The sequence below is a fragment of the Eulemur rufifrons genome, chromosome 7 (assembly GCF_041146395.1).
Source record: "Eulemur rufifrons isolate Redbay chromosome 7, OSU_ERuf_1, whole genome shotgun sequence".
Lineage (NCBI taxonomy): Eukaryota > Metazoa > Chordata > Mammalia > Primates > Lemuridae > Eulemur > Eulemur rufifrons.
In genome coordinates this window covers 191,054,734-191,066,841 of record NC_090989.1, presented here as the reverse complement: position 1 = coordinate 191,066,841, position 12,108 = coordinate 191,054,734, and the positions used below count along the sequence as shown (strand labels likewise).

At 56.9% G+C, this 12,108-nt stretch overlaps 1 protein-coding gene across 3 annotated transcripts; it reads right to left on the bottom strand.

The window, feature by feature from the left end:
* Window positions 1-1,182: 1,182 nt before the first annotated feature.
* Window positions 1,183-10,794, bottom strand: B4GALT7 (beta-1,4-galactosyltransferase 7). Of its 3 annotated transcripts, none has more exons than XM_069473948.1 (6): window positions 10,667-10,794; window positions 6,786-7,148; window positions 3,991-4,216; window positions 2,899-2,982; window positions 2,476-2,580; window positions 1,183-1,985 (listed from the first exon to the last, which is right to left on the bottom strand). In XM_069473948.1, exons 1-6 carry the CDS (start codon window positions 10,714-10,716, stop codon window positions 1,830-1,832), a joined length of 984 nt encoding a protein of 327 aa, XP_069330049.1. In that variant the 5' UTR covers window positions 10,717-10,794; the 3' UTR covers window positions 1,183-1,829. The 3 variants fall into 3 exon arrangements, with proteins under 3 accessions (XP_069330049.1, XP_069330048.1, XP_069330050.1); XM_069473947.1 differs by having other exon boundaries at window positions 3,991-4,234; window positions 10,667-10,785; XM_069473949.1 differs by having other exon boundaries at window positions 3,991-4,234; window positions 6,786-7,048; window positions 10,667-10,785.
* Between the last annotated feature and the right edge of the window lie 1,314 nt (window positions 10,795-12,108).

Genomic DNA, 12,108 nt, shown 5'->3' with positions numbered 1-12,108 from the left:
CTTTTCTTCTGCTCATTCCACTCCCCTAGTGCAGGTGGCCAGGAAGGAACCATTTTTTTCAGGTCTTCCTATGTGCCAGGAGAGTACAGAGCGGGGGACTTTGATATCACACTCATTCCCACCAACTCCAAGAAGCTGGTGTTACTGCTCCATATTATGTGTATGTCCATGATGCAGCCACTGGGTCGCCCAGGAGACTGGCACATAGAAAGCACCACTCCCATCTCCAGCACCCTACGCTGTAGTCGAGACCTGTGTGCCCCTCACTATAGTGGGTGAAGCTAGATCGCTGGGCAAGGTCAATTTAGGATCACAATGACCCTGGTTAAACATCTGAGTCTGAAGCTTTACCCCAGCCATCTCTGCTTAAGTCTCTCGGCTCATACACAGGTTACACAGTACACAACCCACACAACTGCACACAGCAGCCCTGAGATCATCCTCAGAGGAGTCTTTTGGACCAGAGCTGTTGAGTCTGCCTTCCTGCACTCTGGGACCTCAATCCCTTCCCTCCTCAGCACTACAGGTGTCCCAGTGCTAAACCAACCAATCCTAACTGGACCGACAGTCTCCTCTTACTCCTGCCCCAAATCATTGACAGCCAAACACTTGGAAGGCGCCACTGCCTTGCAGAGCCCTCACCTCCCCTCTCAGGGGTCCCGGCCTTTGTTCTGAGTAACTGCTCCAGGAGCACTCCCCAACCCCATGCTCCCCTCAGCTGCTCCTCCTGGTCCTCAGCACTTGGATCGGTGATCACGGCACTCAGTGATCCCCACCACCTGCCCTCGTGCTTTGGGAACACTCCGGGATCCTCCTACTTCTCCCCATCTTCTTCCCCCACCCCAGAATCCAGGTCCCCTCCCTCTAGGCTGAGGTGTCACCATGTCCTGCCTACCCTGAGTCCAGGCCTGTGCATCCGTTTCTTCAGCAGCTTTCTTTCCTGACTCGATCTCAGCGAGGCAGGATGAAGTGCCCAGCCCAGGGTCAGACGGCCAAGAGGGGCACCATGGAGTCGGCCAGAAGCCTGGAGGGCTGGGGGCACAGGAACCTCATGCCTTTGCCTTCCCTCCCGCCTGGACCTGGCCCCAGCCCTTCCCCAACTCCTTGCCAGCTTACAGCTAAGAAAGGTATTACCTTTTGCCCCTGCCCCTTCCCCTCCGACAAGGGTGATGAACTGGTGGACCACAACACATTTTGTTTGGCCTGCCATACTTTTTGAAAGTTTCACTGAGTTGCTATCATTTAAAAATCAGAAGATTTCACTTAAGAATCCAGCTTCCTAGTTTCTTTTGAGAAATCAGAAGATCTGGCCACACTAGACCCACATTCCTGCATGGTGACAACCAGTTAGAGCTGGAACTGGCTGTTCTCTCTGTTGGACTTGTGCTCTGGTTTTTGGAGTTCTAACCTCCCAGTCACAACTGCCACCTACATCAGCTGCACGGCTCCTAAACTGCACCTCTGCCTGAGGCGGCCCAGTGGGAGGGAACCAAAGGGAGGGCGGTTAGAGGTCGTCCTGTTCCACCCTCCCCACTGCCTGCAGGGCTGAGTAGGGCAGAGTAGGGCGAGCGGGAAGGAAGAGGGAGAGTCCCAGTAGGGAGCCACATCCCAGCCTCTGCGATCAGAGGCTGGTTGCTAGCAGTGTCCCAGGCAGCCCATGTGTCCTGTCCCAGCTCAAGCCTGCCTCTGGGGCTGGGCTGCCGCCAATGCGTAGCTCGCAGTCTCTCTCCAGGCCGCTCCGCGCCCTATGGAGCCGGGCAGGAGGCCTTATCCCGAGCACGAGCAGCAGAGCGGCCTGTAGGCACAGGCTTCCTCACTGTCCAGCCTACTTAGCCGAGTGTGCACCAGGGGGTGGCGGCCTTGTCACAGTCCAGCATGATGTTGAGGACAGTGCAGGGGGCCCCGCCCACAGACAGTGTGGTACGGGAATCCACACGGTACTTCACAGTGCTCAGGCCGCCCTCCCGGTCCACCTTGAATTGCTCCTGGGAATGAAAGGACAGCACATGTACTCAGGGCTTCATGGGGCCCCGCTGTCACTGAGCCCACATGACCTTGTCACCACAGGTCCTGGGATCCCCACTGACAAGAGGAGGAACCCAAAGCTCAGAGAAGTAAGTCTCCTGCCCAAGGCTGCACCCCACCAGTAAGCAGGAGGGCAGGGAGTTTCCTGCTAGAGAAGAGGCTGGGAGAGGGATAAGGATCCCTGCATCGTGGGTGCGACAGCTGAGCCTCCCCCACCCACCCTGCCAGCCTGCATGGATCCTGGGGTCTAGGCTGACCCACAGTGCCCAGGGTGCCCATGGCAGCCACTAGAGCAGGGCGTGGTGCCCAAGCACAATGCCCGTCAACTGACCTGGGCCAAGCAGGGGAGGACGGGCCACACGGGGCCCAAGTAGAACTTGGTGAAATGCTCGGGCCTATTGGTCCCCCACATACCACCTATCTGTCCCCAATGAGGAGACCAGCCAGCACCTGTTTTTGAGCTGCAATGCGCTTCTGGTCCCTCTTCCGCCAGGCTGGGTCATGCAGGTGGCGAAATGTCTTGTAGCCAGTTGTAATTCCCGAGGGGCGGAAAAGCTAGGAGGCCAGAGGAAGTCGGGGTCAGGCCATCGCTCCTGGAGCCCTGGCCCTCACCTCTAGCTCCCCTGAGGTCCCACCGCCTGCCAGGAAGCCACAAGCAGAGGCCTGCGTTCCCACCCTGCATTAGAGGACACTGCGGTCCAGAGAGCAGGGACTAGTTAGATGACCGCTGCAAGTCAGGGCTGGGGCAGGGATCAGAACCAGGGCTGCCGTCTCCACAACCCCAGGATCTTCATCTGAGGACAAAGAAGAGAACCTCAAGGCAGCCACGATGGCTGAGGCTGAGGCTAAGGCAGGGCCCTGGGGGAGCCTTACCTGGAGCCCGGCTCCTTTGATACGCCGGTAGAACTCATCATCCTCGCGGCCCCAGCCCCAGAAGCGGTTGGACATCCCATTGCACTGAAACAGACAGGCAGCGTCACTTGCCCCGTCCTCCCAGGGGTGCCCTTTGGTTTCCTATCTCTTGTGTCTTCAGACCGTTCACCCTCCTCCTCCCCTAGCTGTTCTGAATGTACACCCGGCGCCTGCACCTCCCTCAGCCTCTGCAACGCGGGGGGACGGAGGAGGGTCAGCACATGACAGTCCCTCTCCATGTTCTAATGGAACCTTCAACGGGTGTGAGATAATCACCTCAAAAGTGTCCTGCTGGCCAGAGGGGACCTCTCTTGGGAGCTGTCGATGGGCAGAATCACCAACTCCCACTTGAATTCCACCTCCCCCATGCTCCCATTCCTCCTGGGCAGCCCACCCTAGTCTCTTCCTGGGTGTGTGACAGGGACAGCTGGGCCTATGGCAGACAGCTATCCTTGCACCCAGCTCAGGGGCTTTACTTACATAAGGCTGGCTTTTGACATAGCTTGAAGAGAGGAGACTAGGGCCTAAGCCACCCGGTTTTTTCTACCCTCCCATCCCCCTGGCAGGGACTGATTCAGGGATGGGCCCAGGACTCAAGCTGGACGAATTAAAAGCCAGTGCAGTTCAGTCCTGGGAGTCCCATCTGCGCTGCTGTGGAAGGGATCCATCTTCCACCAGACTGGAGCCGAGAGGGACACAGGCTGCAGCTACAACAGCCACCCTGCATCCTGCACGTCTGAAAATTAACCCAATGTAGGGAAGGCAGAGCTGAGAGATGGACAGAGAAATGGGGTCCTGGTGACACTGTCTGAGAGGTGGGCAAGCCATACCTGGAGGCAAACCCTCCCCGTCCCCTGCCCACACTTGTCACTGTCAAGGGCCAATAAATCCTGTTCTCTGAAGCCCGCCTGCGCGGTGTTTCTGCTACCACGGCTGACTTGCTGCTCCCGCTAGGGCAAGGCAGGGCTCCATCTCCTAGGCCCCAGAAGCACTGCTCCGTCCTGCCTTCCACCTCCACCCAGGCTGAGCAGAGAGGGCCGCGCCGGGCCTCACCAGCTGGTAGTGCTGCTTGGAGAGCAGCAGGATGCCACCGACGTAGGTCTTGTAGTGGTAGAGCGGGTGGAGCTCCGGGGAGGCCACGTGGAAGGGCCCGGCCTCAGGGAAGCCATAGTCCAGCTCCTCATTGAGAGGGAGCAGGTCCACGTCGTGCATGGCAATGTAGTCTGTGCTGTTGCCGCTCTCCAGGAAGCCCACGTTGATGAGTGCCGCTCGGTTGAACCTGTGCAGGTGGCCAAGGCTGGGCAGCGGCGGGAGCCCTGCGTGGGAGCCTCTCCTCCACAGCACCCACCCCGAGGCCCTGCGGTGCCTCTGCCGCCCGCCAGCCCGGCACTGACTTCACTGCATAGGGCTGTCCCCTCCACGTGTTACACAAACGCTTACTGAGCACCTCCTCCCAGAACCTCTCAGAGCACTGCATCTACAGCACTGAAGAAACCAGGCCCTGCTCTCAAGGAGCGGACATTCTAATAAGAGGAGACAACAAACAAGTAAACACAGAGCAAGGCAGGCGGCGTCAGTGCTGTGGAGAAAGGTAAAGCAGGGAGGAGGGCAGGGCAGCTATGCCCCAGACAGGGCTGTCGGGGAGGGCCAGGGTAATGGGACATCCGGGCAGAAACCTGAGGTTGAGGAAATGAGCCACGGGCACAGGGCTCCAAGCAGCAGAAGCAGCCCTGCAGGGCCTGGGGCAGGAGCAGACAGCAGGTGGCCGGCAGAGCAAGGAGCAGAGGGGATGAGGTCACGTGAGGCCCGTGGGCCACCGGAGGATGAGCCCCTGACCCTGGGTGAGCTTGCAGGGCTCTGAGCAGGGGCAGACCGTGCTGGGACTTCCATTTGCACAGGACGCTCCAGTCAGTGTCAGGGCAGGTATTGGAAGCATGGATTCCAGTAGGAGGCATGACAATGAGTTAGGCAAGAGACGACGGTGGCCTAGTGTGGCAACGGCGAGAAGTTGGCAAATTCTAGACACATTTTGCTGATGGACTGGATGTGTGTGTGACAGAGAGAGAGCAGTTGAGGACAACTGCAGGGCTTTTAGGTCTGAGCAACTGGAAGCCTGGAGCTTCCTTTTCTAAGATGGGCAAGAGGGAAGGGCAGGCAGCAGGTCTGAGGTTGAGGCCCTCAGGAATCCCACTGTGATCACAGCAAGCTTGCAAAGCCTCGGAGGCCACCCTCAGAGGGCCGCACAGGTGGCTGGGCTGCAGAGCCTGGAGCTCAGGCGACAGGTCCAGGCCAGGAACGCAGACCTGGGGGTGATCAGGCTGGAGACAGGATTCTATGCCATGAGATGAGATGAGCTCCCTCAGGGAGTAGCTGTAGCTAGAAAGGGGGGCCACCCAAGCACGGAGCCTTAAGAAGTGCCAATGCAGGGAGACCAGGGAGGTGAGGCAGAGCCAGCAGAGGTGACGAGAAGGGGTGGCCAGCGTGGACAGTGCTGTCCCAGACATCAAGCGGGGCACTTTAAGAAGGAAGAAGCAAATGCTGCTAACAGGCCCACACCTTTGGGTTAACGAAGAGGAGGACATAGGCAACCTCAATGAGAGTGGCTTCAGTGCCATGGTGGGGTGGGCATCTGAGTGGAAGTGGTTTAAGAGAAAACAAGGAGAGAGAAAGGGAAGTTTTGCTACAAAGGGGAGCAGAGAGGTGGGGTGATCGCTGCGGGGCATGCGGGCTCAAGAGAGTCTTTGTCTTTTTAGAGGGCAGCTATCTCACTACTGTGCGTGCTGCACAAGGGCGGGGGCGGGGTCCACGGCCGGCCAGAGTGGGGGAGTCAGCCGGGGAGGGTCCCCAAGCACAGAAGCTGGGAGCGGGGTGCAGGTGTGGGGACTGGGGAAAGTTGTCTACCATTTTCTCAAATCAGAAGCAAAGTCATCAGCTCAGCATGAGGACAGGGAGGAATGAGAAGAGGAGGTCGAAAGGCTGCCATGGACAGACTGGGGGAATGCCAGGCCTCCCGCAGCACTGAGGCCTTCCTGGGTGGGGCGCATCGGCAGGCAGGTGGGCGGCATGGCTGCCCAGGTGCGGTGTGGAGCAGACAGAGTTGGATCTGCCAGGCTGCGGTCATGTCAGCCAGCAAGCAGCCAGGGGCTTGAGGGCGTACGTGAGGGAGTGATTTGAATGACCGACCGGGACTCGGGTGGGGTGAGAAAGAGGAAAGATGGGTGGCGGGTGGCGGTAGTGAAAGGTAGGAGGGGCTGCAGGCTGGGCAGGGCCGGAATCGTAGTCATCTTCCAGCAGGGAGGGCTGAGGGAAAGGAGGTGTGGGCAGAGGGTAAGGTGTTTACACTGTGGTCACCCAGGGGAGGGGAGGGGAGCAGTTTTGCGTAAGGGTGAGGATTTTAGGGTAACATTAGACGGTGGCAAATTTAAAGCCGTGGACCTGACCCTCCCTTTCCCCACCCCCTGGCCAGTCCCCAGCAAGGCCGACGGCTTCCATCGCGCCACTTCTTTCCAACCCTTCTACCACGTTGTTGAGCCTCTGCCACCTCAGACAGCCGCCACTACACCCAACTGGTCTCCCTGCTCCTTCTCTTGTCCCAGTATAATCTATTTTACATACAGCAGCCACAGTGATTTTATAAAATGGACATTAGATGAGGGCCCTCCCCAGAGATTCCTGCCATACCCAGCAGGGGCTTCTGCCATCTCCTGCCCTCCTGCCACTGCCCCACTGACCCCTCCCAGGCCTCTGGACTACTGCCAGGAAAGGGCGCAGGCCCTGAGGGGCCCAGGCAAGGGGAGGCCCAGGAGAAGAGTGCGAGGTCGGGGGCCGGGGGCAGGTGTGGTCCCTACCTGAAATGATCCACCTGGTTGAGCACGTAGATGTGGTGCTGGATCCTCTTCCTGCTCAGGAAGCGGTGCATGTGGGGCACAAAGACTAGGAGCTCCTCGAAGCGCTCACGGAAGGGCACTAGCACTGCCAGGCGGTGGGGACCCCATGATGCGTCTTCTTCCCAGTGCTCAGGGGGTGGCTCTGGGGGGCAGGCCCGGGATGGCCCCGAGGTCTCCTGCCCTTGTCCCCTGGCTGCCTGGGCCACGTCACCAGAGCAGCTGAGCTGCAGCCAGAGTAGGGAGAAGAAGCCCAATAAGAGACAGGCAACGAAGAGATGGAAGACGGAGCATTTCCGGGGGAGGCCACCGGGGAGCAACCTGGACCTGGGACAAGAGCAGGGACTGGGTCAGAAGGGCGGGCTGAGCTGGAGCCCTCTGACAGACCCTTCGCTGGCCTCCCCACAGGTAGGGTGCACACACTGGTCTACCCCGAGCGCCTGGAAATTAGTGCAGAAGCAACTGTACTGTTTTCGCCCATGCTCCTAGCGCACGTCAGGAATCCTGCTGACTCTGGATCCACTCACGCCATCCCCTCTGGGAAGCCACCTGACCTCTCTCAGGTCACAGAGCTGTCCCAATTCCTCTATGGTCTCTTATTTTCTGCAAGTGAATCCTGGCCAGACCGTGAGCTACTCGAGGGCCTTGCACTTGGCCTTCCCATGACAGTGGCTCGATGTCCTGAGCCAATGGCAGGAGCCCCACCTTAGAGAGCTCCAACCCACTGCCTTCCAAACCTGCTCCCCTGCAGATCCACCCCAGCAGAAACTTTAGCTTCATCCTGCTCTGAGGCTGAGCAGACAGGGATGAGTGCTGGCATCAATCCCAGGCAAAACAACCAGTTTTCTCTGGAGAATCAGTTTTATTCTGGGAAGATCAGGCCTGACCCCAAAACAATGCAAGGCCCAAACTGACAAGAGGAATTCACTAATGAGTCTCAGAGCTTCAGACCAAGAGCCAGCTCGTGTGATGAGAGGAGAGATGGAAGAAGGAAAGAAAGACGATGGCTGGGTATAGCACCCAAGCTCACCTTGGAAACTGGAAAAATAGCTGAATGTCTTGGGCACTGAGGTGAAGCTGGGAGGCTGCCCTTTTGGGCAGCACACACAAAGAAACAGGTGGAATTCACCAGGTGCCTTTGCCCCTCCTCTGGAAGTTCCTGAGTATGGTGAGAGAGGAGCTGAGGAAATCCAAGAAGACGTCCTCTATATTCCCCTCCCACTGCTCCCTGAAACAATCTGCACAGGAGTCACTTCACAACCTCCAAGAGTCAGCATTAGCCTTATAGATTCTTCCTCCTAAGTCCCCCTTTGGTCCTTCCTCACTCCCTGTTCCTTGCCCTGCTCAGACCCCTTCAACCTCCTGAATGACCTTCCTCTGTTTACAAGGTAAAGGCCAAACTCTTTGGCCTGACGGTTAGAGCCCTCTTGACCCGGCCATCTCCAGTTGCTTCCAAGCCCCCAAGTCGTGCTAGGAGACTCAGAGCTTCTCCCCTCGCTACGTTCCTTCCCGTTCCAGCCTGCACACGGCCGCTCCTTCTGCCTGAAATGTCCTTCTTTGTTTTATCTGCCTGGAAGCCCCCTGTTGATCCTTCAGGGCCAGACTCCAATGCCATGGCCAGCGCTGCCCCTTGCCCCCACCATGCCCCCTCCTTTGTGTTCCCATGGCATCTTACTTCCCTCTTCAAAGCACTTATTTGTAATGCTTGTCACACCATGTCGGATTCATATCTATGGCCCCAGCACAGGTCAGACAGCAGAGGGTTTGCTAAGTGAGTTAAAGGAAGGGTTAAAGCATTCAAGGGCATGCTTTAAGCCACACACTAGAGCCAGACCAACTCCTACCTTTCTCTAGAGACACAATTGCCAACCTGGAAGCCAGCAGCCCTGAAGCCAGGCCCAGGACCCATACGCAGCTGAGAGGTGGCACAGCAGGACATCCTCACAGGGCTTCTGACTTACCCCTCATTGTCCTGTGGTCGTGGTTTCTGCTGGGGAGGAGCGGAGCCCAGTCCTGCAAGTGGTCTAGGAAGACTGAAACCTCTACAGAGTCTCCCCCGCCCTCTGGGCTCTTTCTGAGGATGGGGTAGAGACTGGAGAGATGGATAAGGGGTAACATCCCGCCTTTGGGAAAAGTAGTGGCCGTCATCCAGGGGCATGGCATGGGTTGGCATTCCATGCACTTCCACCTGCTATTTCCTCCAGCCTGCTTCCCCTTTCTACCAGGATCACGGCCCCATGAGCACTCTTGTCCTGTGTTCTAAGGGCACAAACCACTGAGCAACTGAACTGGGCCCACTCCCAATTCCTTAGGACGGTGGACACTGAGAACAGTTACTCCTGGTGCCATCTGGTGGCAAATGCCAGATCTGCAATCCAGTTGCTCCCAGGCCCAGGCCAGCCTGGCTCTGAGGGGTAGCCCAGATGAGACTTTGTCTCCTTCACCAGTTATTGACCAAGGCTGGTAAGACGTGGATTCAAACGCAGGCAGGCTGGATCCAGAGCCAGCACTTCACTGCGACACTAGCCTGCATCTGTCCTATGAGTCTCTGCACCCCGTGTCAAAAGCACACCAGTAAGTTTTTCTGGGAACACAATCATGGAAAGCGATCAGGAAATAGAAATGCACCTCTATTACCTTTCCTTTTTTCTTTCACATAAACCTTAGCAATATGAGGTTTGAAAACTCAGCTGCTCTGGTTACAGCACCTCAAAGCTGCAAAAGTAACTAGAAGGTAACTGGCAGCTCCTCTGCACCAGGCACAGTGCCAAGGGTTTTACGTATAATGCTCTCCCTTAATCCTCATACAACCCTGCAAAATAGGTATTATGATCAGTGTTTCAGAGATGGAACGGCTGAGGTCAGAAAGATTAAGGGATCTGTTTCTGGTCACATTATTAAAGAGGATTCCTGCTCAGTGGGCCTGACTCCATAGTCCATGCTTCCTATTATATTCCTGTCTTCTCATTTCAACATCAAGCCGGAAAAGTCCCCAGAAGAATTGTGCCCACTAAATTCCAGAATCTTATGGCACCTGGCAAACTTAAAGAGATATAATGGAAACGAGGCATCATTCACTGGGTGGAGATCCACTATCATGTGTTCCAGGTCAGAAGACTTTTGGGGGCACATCTCAAGCCTTGAGTGTTGGTGTTCCTCCCAAATCTAGATAGCCAGATCGCTTCCCCCATTCTGTTTTAATGGGAAACATGTTTAACTAAGGGCTGGGCATAGCTCACACCTTACACGTAGGACAAGGACAACTGCACAGGAAATGAACTACTGAGTGTATGAGGAGTGCCCAGTACCTGCCAGGCAGTGGCCAGCCAGGCAGAGGATACAGAGCATCTGTCTGGTACGTTCTTCTGAGTGGTCTGCGAAGGATGGGGAAGCACGAGGGAAGGAGACCAGTGTCTGAGGCTACATGGATTTGACGGGGAAGGTAGAAAACAGAGAAACGGAAGGAGCCTCAGAGAGCAGGGACAGACGGAAAGATAGAGACCCACTGCGAGAGGTCAGCGGAGTGAGACCTGCGTGAAAATAGAGGCCAATGGAGACACACAAGGAAACACATGAGAGGGAGACTGGCAAAGAGGACAGAAACCCACACAGGGGGGACAACGGGGAAAGAGAGAGACAGAAGCAGAGACGCGCGGAGCGATGGAGACTGGTTTTAGAAACAGGGACCCATACAGACAGCGCCAGGGACCACAGGGAGAACCAGACCCTCACAGAGACCCGCAGAAACGGAGACGCGACGGCCTCAGCCTCCCAGACTCCGCGGGGCGGCCTGGAACGGAGCAGCACCCGGGAGGACGGGGCCCCGGCCAGCCGCCGCCGCTCACCTGCCGTCCTCCCAGGGCAGCTGCGCCGCTTTCCTCCGCGAGGGGAACATCGTGGGGGGCGGCGGCGGCGCATGGGGCTCGAGCTCCCCGCCCGGCCCGCCCGGCCTCCGGGCCTACGCGGCGCCTCCGCCTCCCGCCCCGCCCCGGCCGTCCGCCCCGCCCCTCGGTCCGCCGGGTCCGCCGCTCCGGCCGCGCCGCCTGCTCCCTGGAGCCGCGGCCTCCAAGGTTCTGCTTGCGGAGGAACACGTGCGCGCTCCTACCGGCGGCCCGCCTCCTGACTGCCTCCGGGACCCGCTTGACATCCCGAGAAACGGGAGCCCCACAGGCCAGAGGTCACGCAACGGGTCAGTAGGCTGGGACTGGACTTAGACTCCAGGCTTCCGAACCAGCGCTGGGGATAATCTGCATCTTCTTCCTCTTCCTTAGGGGAGCCGGGGAGCGTCGCGGCGTCCCTGCTGTCAGCCCGGGCGGTGCATTCTTCCTCCCCACAAGCTTGGAGGGGCAAGGCCAAGATCAGGGCTCAGTGTTGGGTTAGCCTGTAGCCGAAGTCGGAGTTGGGAGCTCAGCTCTGAAGACAGATTCACTGGGTTTGAAGCCCGGCTCTGCCAATTCAGCTGTGTTTGGGGGCAAACCACATCTCTCTGCATCTGTTTCTTAACCTGGGTATATAAATGGTTCCTATTCTAATATAGCTGCTGTGGGGATTAAAGAAAATGCAAACACACTCGGTACAGCGCTGGACACACAATCAAAGCTATATGGTTGACAGCTGTCATCCAGGAAGGGGGTCCTTTGGTGGAGGTGAGGTGAGAACTGAATATGAGACTGAGTTCCCATGACTGCCCTGTCACTGTGGGAATTAAGCTGACTCTCAACTTCCAGCCTCCCATCTGGAAAAAGAGCAGCAGGGTTGTTAGACTTAATCTCCTCTACTCTTCCAAGCAAACTATTATTTATTTATTTATTAGTTTCCTAATAAATAGCTAGCATCTATTAAGTTCTTACTATGTGCCATTGTTCTAAATTCCTTACTACTTTTATCTTAATTTAGTCCTTATGAATAGGTACTTATTATCCCCACTTTAAAGATGAGGGAACTGAGCACAGAGAGGCAAATCAGGTAGTTTGATTGCACGATCTATGATCTTAATCACTATGTTTCAGAGAGGAATTCACAGTGGGTGTGAAATGAATCATTCCCAGCAATCTCCTTACCCCTTAAGCCCAGAAGCATACAACCTACTTGTTCCCCTTCCTGTTGACTCTCCCAGGGCACTGTACCTACACCAGAACCTTGGCAAATACAGCCCAGATTTGCTGACGACAAAGGCAAGGCTGACCTCCTGCAGAAACCAGTCAGGAAAGGCCCGTGATGGAAGCAGGGATGTGGGGCTGTGTGCCCTGGGAAGCCCAAGCCCCCTTAAGAGGACAACCACCACTCC